The sequence below is a fragment of the Aythya marila genome, assembly GCF_965140915.1.
Source record: "Aythya marila genome assembly, chromosome: 5".
Taxonomy (NCBI): Eukaryota; Metazoa; Chordata; class Aves; order Anseriformes; family Anatidae; genus Aythya; species Aythya marila.
The window spans coordinates 6,076,349-6,101,071 of NC_139046.1; the positions used below are offsets into that span (position 1 = coordinate 6,076,349).

Genomic DNA, 24,723 nt, shown 5'->3' on the forward strand with positions numbered 1-24,723 from the left:
ATCTCTGCCTGCTGGTACTGTACCAAAACCACAAGGACTAAGTTCTGGCTGCAGTGGTACCATGATACCAGGGGCAAAAGCAGTGGCTTGGCAGGGTTATGGGTACAGAAGAAGGTGGGAAAGCCAACGTTTCACCTTTAGATTTGAAATCATCTCTTTTGCATGCATCACCTGGTGTTTGGAACCTGCAGCCATTGTGACCAGCTCTTTGATGATTTTTTTCAATGTTTTTTTCCCCCCATATTGGGCATTAAGAGAAAAGAGAGGGGAAAAGGTGCAGAAATGTTTGGTGTTTAGGATGTCGTGCAGCAGGCTGTGGATGGATAATGGTCAGCCTAGAGAAGGAGCTCAGTAGGACTTGCAGAAAGGCTTGGCCTCGAGGCCCAGGCTCCAAGAGCTTGGCTGGGAAGGAAGGGGAAGGCCAGTGGGACGTGCTGGAAAGGTGAGCAAGGCTTTCAGGCTACTGGAAGAGCGATCAGGTGCTTTTGCTCCCAGTCCTACCCTGTTACCTCTTGTCCGTTTTGCCTCCCGCTGCTCAGTTAAGCAGATTTTATGTTGCCTTCATTATAAGTGACCCCTTTTACAATATAACCTCCCACTTGAAAAGCCCGGCACCTTTTTGTAATTTAGACTCGCAGTCTCAAATGTATTTTACGTTTTATTGCAAGGGATGTGTGGTTTATTTTATTTTGTAACTCTCTAAAGGTGGGCAATAAGGGCTTAGTAAAACATTAAAGCACTTCCTTTATTTACTGTATAAACTCATCTGTATACAAAGGGTTACAGAACTGCTCTTAGGTGTCTTCTGTGCTGTGGGACTAACCTCTGTGAGAGCCTCTGCTTCCCAGGTAGGAGCAAAATGGCACTGCAGCACTTGACAGAGAGGCAGCTTTTCCCTGGGCCGTGGCTTAGCTTGGGAACAAACAAAGGGCAGGGTGCCTTAAAGATGTCAAGTGTCCCCATTTTTGCCAGAACCTCAGGGTTCTTGAGAGAAATCTTTCAGAAATGTTTGTGTGTAAGTGGCTTTGTTCGTGCCGTTACACGGTTTGTTTTCCCATACCGAAAACTGCCGGTATGGATAAATGCTTACAGGATTGGATCTTTGATTTCTGTTTCTGTGTTAATAGTTAACAGAAGGACTATGTGCATATTAGAAAGGACAAACAATCGTGAATGTGGTGGCTTGCTGGCACGGTGTTGATTTCCCACAGTTGTGTAATCTGGTTGCCGACCATTGTGTTAATGCAAAACTGTTGAGAAGTTTGTACTAAAACCGGCTTCCTTTAGTTATTGTGCTGGAAATGCAGTGAATGTTTAAGGGATATGAGAGGGTCAAATAAACCAGAGAATAATTCCCACTCTTCAGAGTATTAAATCTGAAATTTCAAAGAAACCAGCATCCTTAAACTGTGCTGCCAGCAGGCAGCACATAGGGTCTGCCTGGTGCTTATGGATGTGTACAGTGTTGTGAAGACACAGACTGTCAACTAACGTGTTTGTGGTCCAAACTTTCTCTCTGTTGTGCAGTAATCAGATCAGTAATTTTAGGTTTTTAAACACCCTTCACATGGGAACTGCATAAGTTTCAGTAGGATCCCTTATCTTGCATTATTGGTCATTCTGGATCAAAACCCATGAGATTTTTCTGCTTTTTAGTGTTTCAATCTAGTCGTAAGACAAAATGAGTGAAAAAAAAACACACAACAATAACATGGAAAGAGGAGTGAGAGTGTTGGGCAAAGTAGGTGTAAAGCATAACCAAGCTTTGTGATGACTCTGGGAGATTTTTCCAGGATACTATGAGAACAGCAAGGTATCTCATGGCATCAAAACCCCTAACTCCTTCCTCCAAACTGTTTTAAGTTAATAAATAAATCCCAGTGCAGTAGATTACAGTGTGGTTGGTTTTGGTGAGTAGCAAATATGATTCATAGTTCAGTATTTGCTTGGTTTGAGTGCCTTATGACAAACTCTGCGCTACAGATCTCCGGGCATAACCATGCTGAACTTCTTTGCTCTCAACTTTACTTTTGTTCTAGCTAGGAAATCTAGAGGAATTCAGCATGCATGTGGACAGTCATGTTAGTTTATTAGCAAACTACCTGGCCAATAATTTTCTGACTCTCTCAAGAATGTAGGACGTAGATGTATGTTAATAATCATTCTGTTGTAGCCTAAACACGGGAGTTTTAGCAGTTAATTTGCTTAACTATTCATTTTATTACTTTTATATATTTTTAAAAAATTGGCTGGCTTCCCTAAAAATAAGTTGGTGAAGGAGAAAATAAATATGCTGTTGGTTGCACTTACAATAGTGCCATTGTGCAAAGCAGAGCAAGGATCATTTCCAAACGGCCTCAGGTGAAATCTAATGGGAAACAATTTCAAACTGGTCTGAGTTCATTGGTAGAAAGAATGTGTCTTAGATAAACATCTGATCCAAGTTATACTACTTTGTATTATTCCTTCTCTGATTAACTTTTAATTTCTTTTTATAATTTTAATAAATATAGTTGCGTTGGCTAGTTGGAATAAGGAGCCTGTTATATCGTCTCTAATGTGGATTCTATAAAAATGGTTGTTTGCAGGTTACTCTGATTTATGGGGTTACTGCAGCTTTTTCTTATTACTGAAAATGATCGCTTTCTGTAAACTGTTTTTCATACAGAGGATACTCAGTATTACACTTCGCTGCTAGTGATGGCCTTTCAGACACAACTTACGGTTTTCAAGTAGATGCAGCATTAATTTGTGTTTAGTTTGTTTTAGCATTCAGCTTTGTTATTCGTGTGCTTACAGGAGAGCTCCAGCCTTCCTGCTTCGCTGCTTTTAGCTCAGCATAAGGACAGATCTACTCAGCTAGAAATGCAACTGGAAAAACCCAAACCTGTCAAACCAGTCACGTTTTCCACTGGCATCAAAATGGTAAGACCTGCTTCTTTCTTTTTTTTTTTTTTTTTTTTTTTTGAACGTCTTTCAAAAGAGCCAAGATTTCCTAACACGAAACTTAGAGGTTATTTAAACCTGAGTTGCATATTATGTGAAACAGATGAATTTCTAATTATATAATTGAAAGAGAACAGTCAAAATATTTCATCATTCTGCTACTTAGAATGTATGAAACCTTTTTTTTGCCCCAAAACAAGCTATACCTCTTTCCCAGCAAAGTGGTGCTGTACTTTGAATGCTTTTGTCTATCATTTGTATTACATCTTTGGAAGCTGAAATTTTGGTAGCTCAGGACAAGACTGCACTCTTTTTACGTTTACTTTGAGCACTGAAATAGTCCGAGTGTGAGACAAACAGCGTGGAAATGGTTAAGGATGCTGTTTTCATTGCCGTTGGAATCTAGGAAGCAACAAGTATTTTTTTCAAATGTGTTACTTCTGTAGCGACAGCTAAAGATCTGTCAGCTTTCCTGTTTTTTTATTGTGACATGGTACAAGTACACATCAGCTGGTGTGTGGAAATGTTTAAAAATAAAAATAATAATAAAATTCAAGTTCTGTGTGGGAAGCTGGGGCTGGGAGTGGGAATTACTAATCTTTTTTTGCACCTTACTTGTCCCCTGCTTTTTTAAAAATCCCCGTACTTTTCGTAGACTTTATATGTTAGACTTGATAATGCTAAATGGTGTCTTGAAAACGACCAACATTCCCTACCTCCCCTAACAAACCAGAAAGTAAACGAAGCAAAAACCTCTGTATCAAACCAGTCTCCCATCAATTAATCAATTTGATTTGTCAGGAATATCTGTGCTGTGTTCATTGTGTCTGTTTCCTCCAAAGAGTTTACAATATAATAGCATTTGCAGCTTGCTTTTCCAAAAGTAGTGTCAGCTCTTGCAAACTTGTGCAGATTTTTCTCTTACGATTCTGTATTACAAATCATATCTTCTTACTTTTTCTTTCTTTTTTTTTTTTTTTCTGTGACATTTACTAGACAGAAAGTGTTAGGTGTTCAGCTTAAAAAGTATTCTAACTGAATGCCTCCAATTTATCTAGCTGTTAGAATATATTCTTAGATTTTTTTTTAAAGCTTTTGGTCTTTCTAGCTTAGTTTGGAGGGCTAAGTTAAGCTTCCATGTAGCTTATGCTGCACAATGAGGACAGTGGAAATACTTTCCATTGCATTTGTAAATGGATTTTCAATAGCATTGTGTAGTAGCAAATATTTTAAATCTGCAGACTGGAATAAACTTCATTCAAAAAACATGAAAGACTTGGACGAGGAGATCTCTAGCATCATGACATTTAAATCTTAGTATTTGGAATAAGTGGAGGTACTCCAGGTAACTGATCATTGCTTTATTGGTGTTCAGAAGGTGTGAGTAGAAGACCAAGTTTATTTATTCTGTCCCAGATGAACAAACAACCCTCTTCTACTGACCACTGTCTTGGATTAAAATGACAAAAAAAAAGAAAGCTTGAACATTTAAGGTTAGGACTATTTGAAGATTGTGACAAGTGTCTTAAGGAAGATGGATGAGCAAAATTGATTTTGCAGAGATAAACTTACAGGTTTGGTTGAGAATGACGACTCTCTCCATATTTTCTTTATAGGGTGCTTGATTTAATTATCACCTGACATTGTTTTTTAGAATTTTATAGAAATGACATTATATATTAATTACCTGGCTACATTGTAATTCCTAAAGTAGTGACTGGTTACCACGGCATGGGAATACTTCTGTGGGTAAGTACAGAAGGGACACGGAAGGACACGGTTCAGTGTTTGGAAGCAGATGCTGAATTTCTGTGGATGACATGGAAGCTGGCGCTTTACAGGCCGTTTCTGAAAGGCTGGCCTCCTTTGAATGAAATGTTTTAATATGGCTAAATGCAAAATTATAAATAGAATAATAAATAATGGGCTCCGTGAGAAGGATTTGGAATTTTAGCTAAGCACGTAAATGAATTTGACCCTCAACCACAGCATGTGTGTAAGTCTTGGATATATAAATAGTAGTGCAGCAAATAGGAAGGGACTGCTGAAGGCAGCGTTGGAGAGACTCATGCACTGAAGCGCTCTGCTGACTGCATTTCGAAAGGGAAAAACGTAAAGACAACTAAAAGCAATGAAGGTTCATCCAAAGGTGGTAGGATAGGCTTTGTACTGCGTTCTGCCTCTGGTTCATGAGAAGGTTAAGATATGACTCAATGTACATTAAGTACCTCCTCAATGCAGAAAATGCCAGGTCTGAGCAGCACAACAGCAAATGGAGCAAGAACCAGCAACCTTAGCTAAACAAATAGGAACTGAGGGAACAAACGAGACCTTAAAGTTCACAATGTTCCAGTGGTTAGCTGGCCCCACTGTTAGAATTGACAGTGGAATGTGATGAAATCTCTAATTCTTGATGGTTTCAGATCAGGACTGGGATGCCTTTTGGAAAGTTACTGTAGTTGAATGCAAGTTGTTCAGCTCAGAACGGGGTTTTGTGAAAATCACCAGTGCTCATCATGTAAGATTTAGTGCGGTTCCTGACCTAGTGACAGTGTTGGATGAATTCCTACCTTGAGGCTCACCTTATGAAATACTTAATATGTTCCAATTGATTTTTTTTTCTAAAATGCTGAGATGCACGGTCCCTCTGCGTTGTTTAATTGTATACATGAAATAGGTGGAGCTGGTAGAGCTTTTATTGTGCTGCTCGTCATGGGCAGCACCTCGTGGTGCTCTAGCTTTGTTCCTCCAAGCCATGGGGTTTGCGCTGCTTATTGGTGGGGCAGCTTTAGGGTAGTATTGTGATATATGTATATATATAAAGTTCTAATTAATGCTCTGTTTGGCTCTACAGTTGTGCAAACAAAGTATTGTTTCTGTGCGAATTCCCTTCTGGGCTCACCAGTAAAGAGTTTTGGCATCATGCAGATGGTACACAACCACGTACATTCTTCTCCAGTGTGTTTATTTTTTCCTAGTAGTTTGGCTGCTGACCTTTTCTGGTGGATGTTGTCCTTAATTGTGTTCAGAAGAAGGGAATCCAGATAAAGTTAGCCGAGATGCTGGCAGATCCGGAGCTCGTGTTTACACAAAGGCTTTACATGCCAGTTGTGGCAGTCCTTGTTTTTTTTCAGCTTGAACACGAGTGGTTTTCCTGGGATGGTCTTGGTCAGAGGTGCTCTTCTGCCTGACTGATAATTGGACAAGTTTCTCCGTTTCTGGATTAAGAGGCATGCCCATTCTAGTCTCCCCGGCAAAGCTCAAGGAAGTTGGCTCATCTGAGGTGCCGTGTGAGTGCTGTGGAGTTCCTGTGCTTACAGGGGGAGGAGGGAACGTCTGCAACTGGTAAGCTAAGCAAGAGCATCCCCTATAGCATGGGAGAGACAATTAGATCAGGGAGGTAGGGTTTCCATCTTCGCTTTTCCTTTTGTTAAACTGTTGTTTTGCTCCCTTCCAACAGGAGCTGCTTTGTCTTTGCGTTCTACTGGATCTCATTAACTTCTGAAATTTATTTCAATAAATTATGTCTTCCATGCATGAAGCGTACCCACCTAATCAGTCAGTTTGATTTAGCCTCTCTAAGTGGGGGAGAAAGCACTTCAGAGTTTTCCGCTCATCATATTAAGGAACAGGCTTTCAGCATATTTGAATATTTAAAATATTAGTCTTATTATATCTAATCTGAGATCAGGGTAAAGCTACAAAAGAAATTATAATAACCTTAATTATACTTATTGCAATGGTGCTGAAAATGCTTCCTGTCAATGCACCTACTTTACATTTTAGTACTAGTCAAAAAGAGCAGGGGTTATAGGAAATGAATGCCATTTTTAGTGTTTCTATGGCTTATTGGGGTGCGTAAAACAAATGTAATGTCTGGGAATAGAACTGTTCCTCCGTTTCTGGTGAGCATTGTGGCCAGTTCTGGTTGGGAGATGGCTTTAACTGGAAGTGAATTTTGAAGCTAAGAGGTGCTCTTATGCATTGCACGCTAATGGCAGCTTGCAAATGCAAGCAAGAATCCATTACGTTACAGTAAGTCTGGTTTTCTTTTTGTGCCCCTGGTGTTCGCAGGACTATCGGAGCCTTTTGGTGCTTGTAGTTCAGTGCTTTACATTACCCTTGTAGTTAAAAATTAGTGGAAGTGTGAAGTATTCAGCTCCTCTTTAATTCATTGGAAATGGGGAACGTGCACACTTTTGACTCAGTTATTTACACATTTGTGAAAATCTGAATCCCTGAGACTGGCTCGATTGCATGCTATCTTCAGTCTCTTTCAGGCTGGATACCCTGTCGCTTCCAGTTTTATTTTGCACTTTTGCTCCCTTCCTCCTCTTGTCTCCCAGGGGGCTTAGCCTCTAGTGATGGTATTCTTGAAGTAATTTCATGCAGTTCAAAACTCAATTACCTCTAATTGGATTGCCCAAATGTGCAGGAAAAGATCATAGGTGTCCTCTGGTCTGCTACCACTTGGGAGAGCTTTCCTTTTGCATTTTGTATCCAAACACCTCAAAATTAATCTAATGCATCATTGGCTGTTCAGTCCCTGCCGTGGGTTTTGTTTTATTACTTAACAGCAGTGGGAGTACTTATTAATAGAAGTATTAGCGCATGTAGGGCATGCTTCGTCATTACCAAGATGGTCATTACCCTGTGAATTTGCAGCTTAAATAGATGCGTTGGGGAGGGAGGGGAAGCAGATGCCCGGAGGCGATGTGCTCGCCCAGGATTAGACAGCAGACCAGCGGCGGAAGGAGGAATAGGATCCAGCCCTGCTGAATTCCTAACCTGCTGTCTCTTCCGCCGAGCCGGGCTCCGTCTCCTGTCAACAGCACCCCTGAATGGCAGCAAATTAAGAGTGAAATATCTGCTTCGGCTTCTTCCCTGTCTAAATCACAGCAGCGCCGTTGCGTTTAACTTTGCGTGTGTCTGAGCGTCGTCAGGGTTTTGTTCCAGCTCTTGTAGGCTGAGGCTAGTGGGAGCTGGAAGCCGGTGAGAGCAACTTGCAGCCTGAAGCAGCCGAAGCTTGCAGGAGGGAGCAGTCAAATCAATATTTCACCGGAATGAATCTGTGTCAGACACAGGATGTCTAGGACACCTCAGGAATGCGCGTTACTACTGAGCTGAGCAGAACACGTGTTAGGGAATAGATTTTTTGCAGCGTTACACTTGCAGTATTATTCTAATGGGAAAGAGCGTTCTTATTTTACATTATGTGAAGCTCTTTCTTTTAAAACATTGACCTCATCAGCTCAGGTCAAATTAACTGTTCTTTGTTATTGCCTTTCCCTACAATATTGCTTCCTGTGCAAACAACTCTTCAGCGGCGGCTCCTGGTTTTCAGTCTGTTTCTTTTATAGCTTGTGGAGCAATTATCCAAAATCCTGTTCCAAACACACACACACACACAAAAAAAGTCTTTCAAAATACTTTTTTAATCAGTTGGGCTCCTTCAGAGTTGCCTAGACATATGCCAGGTACTCGGAGGTAAGTGAAGTGAGCGCAGCACTGCTGTTGAGGCTGCGACTGTTCGGCAGCCCCAGCGAGTGCTTTGCTGCCCCATCCGTGTGACGGGGAGCGGAGCTGTTTCAGCCTCCCAGCCTTGCCTTCCCAGTTTTCGCTGCTCTGTTTTGTTTTGGGTATCTGTTTGTTGTTTTGCTGGTTTTACTAAAGCGCTTTTAGAATTAGCCTAAAGTTTAAGAGATAAAATAAAATCCATCCCATTTCCTTCCCTCGCTGTTAGCTCAGCTGGTATATCTTTAGGCTGAAAACCTTCAGATGGAATCGATTTCTTTGCAATCTATGCCAGCCTGACTTTAATTGCTGTTTTGTTTTTAATCTTCATCAGGCTCCTACTATGCTTGTCCTTTTTGCAGCTGGGTGGAATGAATCCCTTTTCACAAGATTGTAGAGTTTAGAATCACAACGTGGATTTTCAAGAAGAGTGAAGTGTTTAGATGCATGGATTCGCTCAGAAGAGACATGCTCACTTAGAGCGTGCTTGTAAAGGTAAAATTTTCAGTGACACTGAGCATTATCTAGACCTCCAGCAGGAGTCAGTGGCTGAATCTATACTGCGAGGCTGCTGCATTCCCCTTGCAGTCGCGGTGCCTGTGTGCGTGATAGCTGTATCGCAGCTCAGTGCTCGGACGCACGGGGCTGGGCAGCAGTCCCACGAAGCAGCATCCCACTGCAGAGGAAATGCAGATGTGCTGGTGAGGGGATTTGTGGCGCTCAACTACGCGGAGAGAAACAGCGCTGCTGGCCAAACCCTGGAAGCTGCTTCCTCGGAGTGGAGATTTTAGGGGGATTGTACATTTGGAGGGCAGGTGCACGTGTACAGCTCTGTGACACCAGCTCTGCTGGTGGGATTCTGCAGGTCTGAGCACTTTGTCTCCCAGTGAGAATATTGCATGTTGCTTTAGCTTTGAATTTTTGTCATCATTAACAGTAGCTTGTTTTCAGCAATGAGAATTGCATTGATCTGATGAGAAGGATAGCTATTTCTGAAGAGCAAAAAGGGAGAAGAAATTGTGGCTGCTGGATCTCAAACATCTCTGACAACACAGATACAGATACGGGTAAAAGGACACCAAAACTGCTGAATGGCAGAATTCAGGTTAGAGGTAACAACCTGGGTTTAGCAGTGATGTAGAGTCCTGTGACCACATGCTGCTCACTTAAAGCTCACAGGATTATGTACACAATATTGCTGCGACGTCTGAGTGGCATGATGGAGAATGATTAGCAACAGCAAATATATTAGCTTCACTAAATCTCTAGCCTGCTATTTAAGGATGTTGTGTTAAGATTCGAGCATATACATGCAGAACCGTGCTTAAATATTTGAACTTTGTTTTTGAAGTGTATGCCAGATACACTGCATTTAAAAGTGATCTATCATCAGAACGCTTCCTGTGCACTCCAACCTGCAGACTCAAGTCTAAAACATTTAATTGGGTTCTGGGCTTACTGTGTAATTACTATTATATCAAAGTGTGTAAACATTAAGCAAGTTATATTCACTTAATGTTTTCCCTAACGTAGGTAAGAATTTTTTTGGGAAAAAAAAAAGCAAGACAAATGATATTAATTGTCATTTCCCGTCATTTATACAGTGCTGACCTTGCAAAAGGAGACTGGATTTTGGAAATGCGGTTCTGCATCTCCCTGTATCTCTTTACAGGATTACTGTTTGGAATGCCTTAGGAAAGATGCCATAGTCAAAATTAAACAGTTTGGTGCACAGACATAATCAGAACCACTTGTCCCGATTCTGTTTTATGGCAGGACCCTTTTATACTGCTCCTTTAGAATAAATATTTGTACATTTGCTTTAAGGCTCCTTTACATGGCGAAGGCAGCACATGTTTATATATGCATATAGTATAAATAGGAATTGGGCCCATAAGTTTGCACAGCTGTAATGACTGGAATTCAGTAAATGAAATAGTGCCAAAGCTGTTAATTGCACAGGAGTGAGCAACGAGACAAGTGTGTATGTTAGTAAAGTTGGTGGCTGTAGCCAGCAGCAGAGCACATCTACCCTTTATCTGCTACTCCTTGCAATGGAACTGGTCTTCCTTTTATTCTTTTTTTTCTCCTCCCCTGTTTGATTTATGTAGTTGCTCATGGGCTTGCTTGCCTCTTTGCCATCAAGTTGCAGAAGCACGTCTGTGTGTCACGCAGCACGATGTCGTGGTTGCATGAGGAAGGTTATTTAGCAAGAGGCTCGCAGGGAGGAGGCTGCCAGCTCCATTCCCCTGCCTGTCCTGGAGCAGGGACCAGGAAAGGGCAGCGAGAACTGGCCTCCAGCTCCTCCTGTAGGTGCCCAAATTCCATCCCCACCAGCGGCCAGACCTGCCACTTGCTACAATAGCACAAAGACACGTTGTAAACTGATCTAAGGCAAGTGTCATTTAAATCAGGCGGAGATCTTCCCATTTCTGAGCTGTACATAGCTCTGAAAATGCTATTGCTTGAGTAGGTGTTACTGTGAGCAATAAGGAGAGATCTGACTGAAAGAAAGAAGGTGGCTGAGAGGAGAGTCCAAAAAAACAGCTGGCAGGGAAATAAAGAATAATAAAAAATTTCTCAATCATTGTTTGTTTTGGAAAGATCATGCTTTAAGCACATGGAAATACTTTACACGTTTGAGAAGTGCTGACTTCCTACATGCCTTGTGAAGGAACAGCAAATCATTCATATAATGTAAACACATTTATAGATTGTTCCAATATAACTTTTTTGGTGCTGCTGTTCTTTTTAACAAGATACAATTTAGTACATATATGCCCTCTTGATGCTCTGCTTTGGCCGAGAGAGTTGCATACATCACGAATGTTCAATATTAAAGTTTGTGCTAAGAGAATGGTGCAAAGTTACCGAACTACATTTTTTGAAGCAAAAAAATTGTTAAATAGTGGTGCTTGGTGCACTGTTTAAAAGTCAACATCCCAGAAGGTAGGGATAGGCAGGAACAGAAGTAAATACCTTCCTTGTCTCAAAGCATGAGCATAACCTGTCCTGTTGTATCTTGGTAGATGTGATACTGAAAGTCAAGAAAGGCCAAAGTTCCTCTGAAAGAGTGGACTTCTAGATCAGGGAAGCAAAAATGAATAAAATAAGCAAGTTTGCCAAAATTGCAGTGGTTATTTGGGGAATTGGATAATCATAGTGTTGGGTGGGGGGCTCAAGGTCACGAGGCCTTGCCCCTGCTCTGAGGCAGCATCAGTGAGGCTTCAGCTCGTCCTGCCAGGGACTTGGCTGATCCTTTCCTAGAGGCTTCCTAAGATGGAGGCTCCCCAGCAGTCTCTGACAGTGCCTCACTGCCTTTGCTTTTACATTTTAGGGAGAGCTTTGTAACCGTGTGCTTCCTTGATGTGATGGCAGTCCATAGATGCAGAAAGCAGGTTGTTCTCTGCCTCCTTGTAGAAACTTGTTATGTTCTTGGAGATGACTAGGTAAGAGGACTTCACAGAACGAAGTATTTTAGGATTTAGATCTAGAGAAATAGTCCAGACGCCCTAATTGTTGCTTAACAATGAAAGAATTGATTTCTTCTGCAAATCTTTGATAGTCTGTCTCCAGTCCACAGACTAGATGTGGAATATATTCAACTGATAAAAGGACTCGTTGGAGTCCTTTTTTCCTAGAGAGGAAAATTCATTTAAAGAGAGAAATCCGAGTATTTAAGGAACTGTCGTAAGAGCAAAGAAGGATTTGGAGCCATTTAGGCAAGCTAGAGGAGTGAATTGGTGTTTGTGCACAGAACGTGTGATCTTCCTGCCATGATCCCATTTTCTTAGCGCTTGTCTGCATTTGTGAAAACACTACAGGTTTGCTTTTAATCTTGCCTTCTGTTGCTGCTGATCAAAGCAGTCTTGTGTCGCTCCTTGATCCTCTCTGTTGTTTACCTGATGGGGGGCTGGTGGTCTGGGATGGCAGAGCTGGGCTAATGGGCTTGCAGATTCCTCCGAGTCAGCTGTCAGTTGGATTGTGTCTGGTTTTGAGACGCTCGCCTGGTAGGCACGTGTGTGCAGACTTATCTCACAGATCACTTTTATTCTTGGCTACTCCATTTCTTAGTGAACCAGAACTGTCATGAAGCCTATTTGCCTTGCAGCATGGTTAGAAGATCTCCTGTAAGCCTATATTTTCTTCTTTACCTCTTCTCAGGGTCTTCTTCAGACAAGTTTTGGGTAAGTACAGCCTCCATCTGGCTTTGAAATTCTTGCCAGAGTTAAAACATCATGCAAGGAGGGCCAAGAGTAGTGATTGCAGTGGGAGAAGGTCACCAGAGGAGATGTGGTGGGTAGTTCACAACTCAGTCCTGGTGCAGTAATTCTGAGAACTGGAGAGTCCTCTTCAGCAGAGAACTGAAAAAACAAGAAGTGTGAGAACTCATGTGTTGAGATAAGGACAGGTTAATAAGAAAGAAGGGCAAAGAAAGCAAAACAAACCCAAACAAGTGATGCACAGTGCAATTGCTCGCCACCAGCTGACCAATGCTCAGCCTGTCCTTGAGAAACAGAAGCCCCCCCCGGCCAATCCCCCAAAGTTTTATTGCTGAGCACAAAAAAAAAAAGCCATATGGTGTGGGACATCCCTTTGGCCAGTCTGTGTCAGCTGTCCTGGCTGTGTCCCCTCCCAGCTCCTTGTGCACCCCTGGCAGGCAGTATGACAAGCAGAAAAGCCCTCAGCAGTGTGTAAGCACTGCTCTGTGACAGCTAAAACAGTGTGGTATCAACATTATTTTCATCCCAAATCCAAACCATAGCCTCACACCAGCTACTATGAAGGAAATTAATTCTCAGCCGAAACCAGGACAACAAGCGTTTTGGCAGTCCTCTGGCTGGATGAGTTCCCGTGTGAGAAGTGTGGTCTCCAAGAGCAGCAGGATTGTGGGCACGCGTAGATGGTTTTGAACGTGACGCCCCATGTACTTCTTACCAAGGGTTCTGGCTGTGGGCAGGGGCGGATGTGCAGGACCTCTATTCCCCACAGCATCTTCTGTTTTGATTAAATCCCTGTTACGAGATACCCCACTGTTATTAATATATTAATCCTCTACAAGAAGGAAAAACGTTCAGCGTGTTGATTAAGGTCATGCTGGGTGTGCGTGTGTGTTAACCACCTTCTCTCCACATCCATACTTGGACCTAAATGAACGCAGCGGACAGATGAGTGCTTGCTACAAGGTCTCGAAGGAGTCAACTTTTAAGCTTTAAAATAGCAAATTTACGCAAATTAAAAGTACATTTAAAAATAAAGCCGTGTTTCAAAGGTGCGTTGAGGGTGTTAGTTTTCAATAGTCGGTAGTCATCCAAGGTGCACTCATTGTACTAGGGCACTTGCAGTGAAAGATATTTTGGATCAAAGAGACAACGTTCTCTACCAAGAAGACTTCAATAAGAACTTCCCGAAGAATGTTTGTTCAGGTGCAGAGGGTGGGAGAAGGGAATATTGTTTTAGGCAATCAGTGTTGGGCATGAAAAGGTGAATTTCCCCATACATACCTAGTCTGGATTCAGTGTGTCAGTCGGGTGTTGCTGGAAAGGAATATTGTCAGCAGCGGACACTAATGGAAGAAGTCATCCTCATGAAGAAGTGCACTGATCTCTGAAAGCATGGCTTGTCTTTATTCTTCTTAACTTCTTCTAAAGAAGAAAAATGTAGATACGGAGTATATCAGAGTGGAGAATTGACTATTGGAGTTTATTGTTCCAGTTGCCTCACAGGTAACTTGGTATTTTGGGGAAACAGGAGGGCCAGGCATGCCTTGTGGCACGCATTATAACTCCAGCAGGATGTGTAGCAGAGCAGTAACATCCCCTGCCTCGTGCCAAGAGGATACTATCACTGTGTAAATGTTGTCCTTTATACAGGCTCTCCTTTAGAATATAAAATCATTGGAAATGTCGTGGAAACAAAGAAACCTGCTCTGACTCCCTCAGACAAATGCGCGCAGTGGTATGGGCAGGAAGCGGAGGGACAGAGAGCACATGTGGAACCATCCATCTAAATTAGCTGGATGGAGGCCAGGACACTGGGACTTGCAACATTTGCCAGGATTACGAGGAAATGAAATGATGGGTTTGTGTAAGTAGAATGATTCGGGTGTTATTGTGGGACGGTAAAGTAGATCCTGGACAAGGCAGACAGTACGTTTAAAGGTTGGGCATTGGGAATTGTTGGAAAACGATGGAAAAAGGAAGCACAGGTGAGTAGGATGGAGGGAGAAAGAGTTTAGAATGGCGGGCTGCCGACAGGAACAAAGAACCACGCATTGTTAGGTCTGAGGTCTGCTCTCCTGTTTCATCTCTTGAAAGAGAGGCATCAATAAATGCAGTGGCACTCTCTTCTCCAAAGCACAGAACGAGAACCACAGAAATGTGATCCTCTGTGAGACTGTCATAAGCAGTACTCAAGTAAACAAGACCTCGTGCTCTGTGCTGCGTAGACTCGCTGACAGATCTAACCGGGATCGATGCAGGCATCTGAGCCTCGCCATCCTTAGGCGGTCTTTGGCGCCAGGGCTCGGGGCTGCCCGTGTTTGTGTACCTGTGGGCACGTGAACGTGGCTAGCATAAAAAGAAAAGCCACGTGTGTCCCAAGGGTGTATGTAAAGATGCCCAGCTTGTAGTGCTGCCATGCACTAGGCCCTTTGAGTTTAGACAAGTGAAGTTTGGTGAATAATCAATTAGTAAATGTTCAAAGAAGCTTCTGTCTTTCCACCGAGTAAGCAGTTTCAAGAGGTTGGTGGTAAGGATGCTGGAAGTGGCATGCACTGGATGCTGGCAGTCTGCTTTCATTTGGAGCAGGATTTGAGCCAGCTCATGACTACAATCCAGAAAAGGGATAAGCTGAGGAGCTTTGTTGTAAGGATTTCCCACCAGCCACATGGACGCTGTAACACAGAGTTGGAGGGCTACTTTGTTGTCTGCTTGATAGAAGAGAACTTGGCATAGATCTTCAACATCTATATCCTGGTGCTTAGTGTCTGTTGGCACTGTGTTGGCTGTGCCTGCATACCAAGGATTCCCTTTTGCATTTGTTCCCACTGGAGCATTATTAGGGTTTTATTCATTGTGTGGGGAGAGGAAGATGGCTTGGTTTGAGAGCTGGTTTGATGATGTTCAGGGGATTACAGTGGAAACTGTCTGCCTCCTTTATCTTCAACCATTCAGTTTTCATTTGTTCACCGTATGTATCTCTTTGTGGGATGATACTTTGAGCTTGAATACCCATTTTATCCTATGTAGGTTCTGAAGCCTAGACAGGATTAGGCCAAGAATTTCTCTCAAATTAAGCAATTCTAAAATCTGTTTGGAATAAGGGATAAAAAACACCTTGAAGGTGCAATATATACTAAAGCACAGTGTTGTATTAGTTCAGTTTTACTGATAGCATTGTGTATAGCATTTGTTTAATGCTAATTTTTAACCTAACTTGTATGTGGTTAGTTAATTGAATTTGATATACAAAATTAAACAAATACTTCACTCTTAGAGCATCAAAAGTATTCCTGACGAGTGTTGTATCCATTTAGCTGTAGGTTGCTTTTAAGCTCCACGTAAGCAACTTTCTTTGTAGCTGGTTTGCCAGGTACAACCTTGTCATTCATAAGTCTGTTAATCACCTGATCGAAAACCTTGGGATTTATTTATTTATTTATTTATTTTTAATGGCCAGAAATAAAATGGTGGTGGTATCTGTCCTGTTCTGTTGGTCGTGAAGAACAAGGTATAAACATAGCTGCATTTTTGTTTTTATTTATGAAGAGTACCTGGCAACTGCAGCTTTTCAAAATGTGAAATTCCTTCATTAGGAAGAAGTCTTGTTAGAACTCAGGATATGTAATTGTTAAATACAACACCTCATGATCACGTTGGTTTGTCATCTTTTATTTTCAGGCCATCTCTGATCCGTCTTAGTGGCAGTATCAGGTTTAGAAACCACTGAGTGGACTGTGCTTGAGGTAGCAGCTGAGGTCCTACAGATAGGAAGTGAATTTAGATGGTAAAAATTGTTGCTGTATTTTCTGTTAGGGAAACCTCTGTCTGTAGCTCTGCAACAGTGAAAATGCAATATGGACCTGGGAAAGGTGGGGTGACAATGTACTTTTTACTTATATCGGGAAGTCTTCGCTATCATGCATTGTCATTGATTTTGCTGGCAGAAAAGGAGGAGCAAGAAAGCTAAGGAATGGCCAGCTGAGACTAGAGGAATGGAAGAGAGATCCTATACCTGACATAGCCCATGGGTTAATGTGTGTGTGAGACCGGGAGAGGGATACAGCAGTTCCCTGTTTTTCCAGTCTGAGGTATGTCTGTGTGCATTGTCACTTGGCAGAGGAAAGGAGCTTTTCAGGGGAACTGAGAGATTTAGATCAGGGGGCGTTTGTTTCGATCAAAGTTCTTCATTTCCAGTTGATACCAACCGACTGTCAGATAAAGCCGGTCTGAACTTGAATTTTTGGACTAGAGTATGAATAGAAGTTTATTTGAGTGTTTTTTGTTTTGGTTTCCCTAGCTTCCCTATTACGACAACTTTTGTTGAAGAATTAATTAGGAAACCATAAGGAATGTGGATAATGTGGATGATATGGTTAATACTCTGACCGTTACAGCAAATTGATTGAATTGATAAAATCTGCCGCTCGTTATATACTTTTGTATTTTTAATTCAATTAATCTTGATTATTTTTTTTATTATTTTTATTTTTATTTTGCATAAGGACATGCAAAGTATTAAACTAAGGCCATGGAAAATAACTTTGACAAAGTTTTCTTACTCCTCTGGAATCTAATTAAAAATCTGCAAATGTTGTCATTCATCATTTTACTATTGGAGTGTATTTCTTAGGGAGACAGTCTAATATCCTGCAGCAACTTCATGGCATTACAAAAATAATTAATGGACCCTTTTAGGGCAGTGTATGTTGCTACAATGTGGAATAATACTTCAGTGTTGTAACTGAATGGCGTGCTAGGAAACACTAATCCCTCGTGTATAGTAACAGGAAGTATGAATATTACTTATTAATGATAATATAAAACACCTTAGCACACATGCTTTTTCTGGGCACGTCTACATTTTTGTAAATCACAGTGAATTTTAATTGCAGAAAATTGGTGAGAAGAAAGAAGGATTTGTGTAATTAAGAGGATCTGCTTATTTAAAAGCCTTTAGAAGTTGTAAAAGATAGAACTTCTCTGTATGAGAGGGATGGCTGTTGTGCAATAATGCCCCTTCATTCCCCTTTCATAATAAATCTCAGCAGAGTATTCATCTAAAGGGCTGGATGCCAAAAAGAACAGGTTCGACTTGTCTGTGAGGATTTACACCACACTAAAATGCACAACTGCTTTTGCAGAGGTCATTGTGAAGGTCACAGAGCTCGCATGCACTGCTGAATGAGAGCAGCCTACAACAATAGTGCGAGTGGTTGGACTGTGTGAAATCAATATTTAAAACCTCATATGAAATGTAGCAATAAGCTGAAATCATTAAAACACATGACTTCAAAACACATAGATTGTTTTGCAAGAGAGGAGTGCTCTCTTCCAGGAGTTTGCATCTCGTACCCTCTGCTGAATGTCACTCCTAGATGAAAGTATGAGATTTTTCTCAATTCAGTTAATGTTGAAATAACATAGTATGTCTAGTATAGGCAGTCAAACTAGTAACAATCATATCAAGAGGTTTTCTCTGTCCAGTAGAAAAAACATCATATTTGATATTGATACTGAAGTGGATCCAGTTACCTGAAACTTGCAGCACCTTGCTTTCAAATAAGGTCTGAGTTAGCCCATAGGGTCACTATGTCTTTAAATAAAAGATGATGATCATTTCAAATGGCAACCAGCCATTGGTGGGGTTTAGTGCAGAGATTAATTAGTAAACTTTGGAATGCGCTACAGCAAATGCAGCTGATTGGCAATAGCATGTGGAGCAGCAACTGGTGGAAGGCCAGTGCTTCTGAGCAGCAGAGGTATTTCCAAAAAGACTTAAGAGTGCTGTGATGTGTTATTCTTTAAATGGAACTGTACTGATTGCATTGAGCCACTGTTTTTCTGTTTATACAGTTTAGTAAATACAGAAATTAAAGAAATCTGAGGTGGATTTTGAAAGAAAGCAAGTTTTCTTCTATTGTTTTCATGTGATTAGATGCATCCCATATTGATGCCCCCAAACACCAATTTACAGAGGATTGTGGTTTGTCTGCATTGCATTTTGCAATTTTTTCTTTTACTGTAAAGGCAAATGTCAAGTGTACTGCCAAATGCTGAGATATGATTTATTCAAATAAGACACTGAAGTAAATACAATTACTTCAGTGGCTATGACAGTGAACGGCTTCTATGGTCTACTTCTTAAAATGGTATGGATCACTGAGGCTGTGTGTTTGCATGATTTATAACTGTTTGTCTTCCTTTTAACGTTTTAAAGACGTGATTAGAGAAATTTGGAAACTATCTCTGTAAATTAGCTTCTTGAGGATGCTCAATCTATTTGTTATGAGTAATGGGCCCAATTATCCGTAGTCCCTGGTGGGACTATTTTCTCAGTTTGTGCAGGCCAGGGAATTGGGGCTTAGATAATAAAAATTAAGATGTTTTATGTAAATAAATAAATATAGTATTTTTTAAAAAACGACTCTTGAAAAGAGTACTTGGAAGCCCTGTATACTTCTTTAAATCTCTTACGTTGTATTAGTCTCTTGATGCCTGCCTTCAGTTAGAGGCATGGTCAAGCATTCATTTAAATATTGTCTTTTTAAATCCTTAGGCCAATGGGTGTTTGCTTCAAAAATGGCTCAGTAATCTGGTAAAATTCATCTTACTATGCATTTCCTGAGTACTGAACAAAAGCCTGCCCTCGTGGACTAGCTACCGTTATCACCGAGATAGCCATGTTAAAATTATGACCCCAAACTGAAAGAGGCGCTTGATCACATAGAATATAGGGCTCATCCTGGCCCTGACCCAGAAATCCCTTAAGTATATGTTGTAAAACGAGGCAAGTGTGTGCTCCCTGCTCCTGTACTCGTCCTCGCCACGGCCTAGTCCCCATGGTGTGCTGAGGGACGATGGCGGCTCCGCCATGGGCTGGGCCGCGGCAGGTGCCGGTGGCCGGGCCCCGACTGCGAGCTGCCGGAGGACACGGAGCCGAGGTCGGGGTTGTCAGGGCGCCGGCTGCTTCTCCCGAGGCCTGTTTCTGCAAGCCTCAGCTTCCTAGGCCATTGTGTTTATTGCCACAGGTAATTGCAGCGAAACGGATGGGCTCGGTTTGCGCAGTCACGTTTGGGCTTGCTGGGCGTTGTCGGACCGGACTCGCCGGCCGCCATCCAGACAAAGAGACCGCTGTGGGGCTGCTCCTTTCGCCTCGAGAGGCTGCCCCGGTGCTTAAAGCTGGGTGGTTTTCGGAGCTGGATCCAACGCTGCTGAGCCCGTGCCTAAGCGCCAAATAGGTGTCTGATGAAATTCCCTTATAGCAAATAGATTTGTTGGCTCGGTGTGCCTGTAAATGAAACCTGCACGTAAATCCACACACGATCGGGTGTTAGTCTTGCAAAACGTGCAGTGATGGCATTTGTTAAGAGCCGTTCAACTCTCGTGCTTGATTATTTGTGTGTGAATACATATGTAACAAACACCCGTGAGCAAAAAAGCATCTCACTTGAAAATGCCGTATCTGAGCACTGCAATCAGGTCCCTAATTACTGAGACTCGTTTTTTTAAACTAAACCTTCTGTGTGTATGTACAGTATACACATCCAAGTACATTGCGAGGCATTGCAAATGATTAAAAGCAAACTGTAACCCTTGACAGAAACAAATGTAGGTACATTCTGTGATGCATTATCCTGGCTGGACTGCCGATTTGCTGTGAGTCAGCTGGCTGTATGAGTTATAGGGTGCGCTTTGTATCACTGAACGCTTGCCTTTTGGTATTGGTTTAAATCTAAGATAGGAAAGAGTGAACAAAGTCTGAATTTCCTCCTCTCAATAGCACAAACAGCCGCTGCAACTCCCTGCTTCTGCTAATGGCCTGGAGCTGGCTGGCACGGCCGCTCGTGTAGCTGAGGCTGGGGATTAGGCAGCTGCGTAAGGTGAGCTGCTTTTAAGCTCTGGCAGTCTTTTTTTCCTTCTAGACCTCTAACATGCCAGGTGCCAATGCTCCATCCTAGCAATGAGTGTTTCTACAACACAGCGACGGCTGTGAAAAGGAGACAGGAGAGAAAAGTTGACGCGGTGTTGTGGTTTAACTGTGACCCGGGATTAATGTGAAACCGAAGGCAAAACCATGGTTTTCACTTTATTATTGGTTGGTAAAAGTTTACGTCCAGAGCTCTAGGACAAAGCTGTTTAGGCTGGTGGTGATTTAAGCTGTTTGGGTTCTTTTAAAAGCTTTTAGGTACGGACTTGCCATCTCTTGCTGAAAATATAATTTTTGTGAGAGTTGCACGTCTTACCTTTCTCTCTTTTGTTAAATCTTGGCCGCTTAAATAAAAAAAAAAAAAAAAAATAAGAAAAATCCCACCCTGTATTATCAAGCCCAACGTGCTGAAAGCTTCTTGAACAGCTTGCCTTGGCATGAGAGAATTAACGTAGTTATAGCCCAGCAGTGAAGGTGGCTGGGGAGAAGGAGGAGAATACCCCCCTGACTGCCTGCACTTGGGAAAGGAAATGCAACAAAATATTATTGTTCATATGAACTCTATGCTTTCTGATCTGCTCCCATGGACTTCACTGATACGGTATCAGTTACCCCCATGCCTGCAAGAAGGGGTTAGTGTTTCATGTAATGAAGTGGAACGGCGATGCAGATGCGCAGTAGCCCAGTGTTGCTGGATGGATGGCTTCCAGGTAGATGGAGGATTTAGGCTGACCGCTTTACGAGGCAGCTCTTCGTAGTTGGCCCAAAAGCAGCTCGTGCTGGTGAGTCCAGGAGTGTGTGCGCGTGCTTAGTCAGTCTCTTGTGTACCTGTGTGATTGTACCACTGATTAGACTCAAAAGGCTTGGCAAATCCTATTTGTGTGGGAAGCTGGAGTGCAAAAACTTGCCTAATTTACTTTATTTAAATCAATATAATCCCGCTTAAGGCGTTTTGGAAAGCACATCTAAGTGAACGGTGTTTTAAGTTAACACAGTGTCTTTCGTGTTCACAATAAAAGCTAGTTTCATTTGAAAAGGGTGTGCTTATGGTTACCTTACACAAACTTTTGCCATATTAAATGTGGAAGGGCTCAATTCTCCTGCATGCACGCATTGTCTTTTGTGAAATTTGTACTTAGAAGATTTAATATCTTCAAGTTTGCTTTATGATCAGCAATTCTTTGAACTCGCAAACAAAGTGTGGATAACTTCAAATAGATATTTGAAGTCTGATTCTAAGGAACGCTTATGTTGATTTTTGACCTTACAATGTGAAGTTTGATCTCTGTCTTAAAACTGAGTATTCTAGAGGAAATGTAAATACGAGCTGGACTTTGAAAGATCTATTTAAAATCTGTTCTCTTAAACTTTAGGAATGTTATTCTGGATATTGTGATGATTCAAATGATGGAAGTGTATTCCTGCTCACAGAGGCCCTGATTCAGCAGTTGATCTCTAATCAGCAAAGCTCAGTTGCAGCCTTGTACCTTAGGAAGGTGTAGATCTGTAGTGATTTAGACTTGAATATAGCATTTTTGGGGTATTGTGATGCTCCAGAGAATAGAGAAGGGCTAACGGTGGAAGCTGGCTGAGATGATTTAGAGTTTTATGTAAGCACATAAAGCTGCAAGTTGTCTTGTTGTGTTTGGTTTTGAAAAACTCTTATTAACTACTTTGACATCTCGCTTTTATTCTCAAACATCTGCTTTAGATTGTTTGCCATAAAAGTGTAAGAATTAATCTTGCCCTCATTTTTGTTATTGCTACCAGAAACCAAACTATTTTTATTACTTCTTGTATAGGGATTTGGACTTGATAATTCAGGGTTTAGGAGAAAATAAGTTTGTATTTTTTTCTCTTCTGTATGCTTAACAGGTAAAGTTAATTATATTAAAATTTTTAAGTGCATAAAGCTATTAGGCATGGCTTGCTAAACCGTACTGTAAGCTCTACTTTGCTTTACTTGACCTAATATTTAGAGTTTTAAGGGAATTCAAATTATCAGCTTGGTTTGGTTTGTTTCTCAGAAAAGCAGCTGTCCTGAGCCAGGGTAAGGCATTTGCATCATCTGTGGAGAGCTTCATGTTTATTTTCCTGTATGGAAATGACATATGAAAGTCAAAGAAATGAAAACTTTCCTATATGTTTAGTCCTTTGATTAACAAATGCTTTTAATGCCTGTTCTTGGGGCTTCCTTTTTCTTGGATTACAGCTCGTTTGTGTTTTTTCACCGAGAAGTAAGAAGTAACTACAGCAGCAAAACAGTAACTATGATTGCAGCAAAAAACTACAGTGCTTTTGGGCCATTTCCTTCTGCATGGTATATCACTACATTTCAGGGCATTCTGCTGATGTGGGTTCATCCAGTATTTGTCCGAGCTTATCTCCCTTTCTACAATGGAAGTGTTGTTTTTAAGGCAGAGCTGTCTTTTTACAAGCCTGTAGCAGGAAATACTCATGCAGCCTCTCTGTAACTTGCTCGAAACCTGATGTTTGTGCTGCAGTTGCTTTCACAGCAGTCTCCTCTTTCAGAATGTGTGGCGACACTTGCCTTTTTTTTTTTGTACTCGAATACAAGTGTTTTAGCAAAAGGGCTCATGAAGGAGCCAGCGAATGAGGTAAAACAGATGAAGCATCTCCTTATATTCTAAACAGATAAATAGGATTTTTTCTGGGACTAAGTGGAAAAAAATGTGCGATTATATTGCAGTTTTGCTGCCAGCTTCTATTTTTCTCTGAAGTGAGATTGTAGATTTTTCCCAGCAGGAACCGTTCCTTTTTTGCTTGTGCTATGGATGCTTTAGATGTTTCTGGTTATTGTGCTTCAAGGGGCGATGCAGCCGCAGACCCTGTAAGCACAGCGATGCGGTGGGGCCGTGGCAGGGCTTGGGTGCACGGAGGGGTCTTTCTTCAGCTCCCTGGGGATCTGCAAACAGAATTTGATCCTCTGAATTTCCGGATATCCTGTCCTGTACTGCTAAAATTCAGGTGCTGTTGGAAGGGTGCACCACTTGGAAAGCTGTCATGTGTCTACAATTCAGGTGTGAGCATCGTTTTGATGTAGGCAATTAAAACAGAGAGAAAACTTGCATGGAAAAAAAAAAAACTAAACCTCTCTGGAAGGACAAAAAGCATGTTTTGTGAGGATCTGTGAAAAACACAGTTGCTTCTACCCCAGGGAGTGTTTCATTTAGTTTGACAAAATTAACGTGTATTTTCAAAGCAGTGCACGAGCTGTGTTAGATTTGCAGTGTCTCTTCCTGTCACCACGATAATCAGCTCACGTTTACTTGTTCTCTCTGCATGCAAATGAGGAAAAAAAGGCTAGAAATAAACTACTTTCCACCTTATTCTAGAAGTGATAATTTCCAAATATGTTGCTAACAGGTTTCAGGTTGCATTTAAATTTATAGTAAACAGTCCACAAATACTATGCAAGAAGTCTCATGTACTGCAAGTGCCTGGTGATGCTCTCTTCGTTTTTCTGGACTAGAGTTATTCTAAATGCCTCCTTTTTATCTCTTTGCCTATTCCTGATAATTCATTCTGACTTTCTCTCCTTCTGTTTTTCCTATTTTCACATTTTTCTTTTCATTTGCCTTTGTTGTCCGTTTCATATTTTATTCCTTTATTTTGTCCCCATGGCTTTAAAAACTTCCATGCTTCCTACTGCCAGAGTTTTATCACATTTTAGCAGTCCCTCCTTAAAATCTAGCTATTCAAGGAATCTCACTTTATTTCTTTATCAGTCAGACAAGCCATTCTGGTTGGGGTGTTCTGCATCTTTATCAACATTTATCTGGGTCTAGGCTGTATGCTCAGTGAAATAGGGAATATGTCTCTGATTTTCACACACGGAATTTCTCATCCTCTGTAGACTGAGGTCAGCTTGCTGTTCGGTTTTGTTAGTTTAAGCAGTCTTTCTTTTTTAAATCATCCATCAGACTCTACATTCCTTAAGAATGATATTGTCTAGCTGTGGATATTTGGGTTGGGGGGAGCTGCTTTAGGGAATCCTAGGGAAGAGCAGGCAGTGGGTACAACGATGCATCATTGTTTGTCAGCTCCTGCCAGGTTCACCAATAAAGCAGTGAAGTTTTGCAAGTTCCATTG

The 24,723-nt window shown here is 41.6% G+C and overlaps 1 protein-coding gene across 1 annotated transcript in view; it reads left to right on the forward strand.

Moving 5' to 3' along the window:
• The window catches only part of MNAT1 (MNAT1 component of CDK activating kinase), a 120,290-nt gene that overhangs the window by 51,866 nt on the left and 43,701 nt on the right, over nt 1-24,723 (forward strand). The window contains exon 6 of the mRNA XM_082760437.1: nt 2,800-2,925. Within this exon, the coding sequence (XP_082616563.1) occupies nt 2,800-2,925 (126 nt within the window). The remainder of the gene's footprint in view (nt 1-2,799; nt 2,926-24,723) is intronic.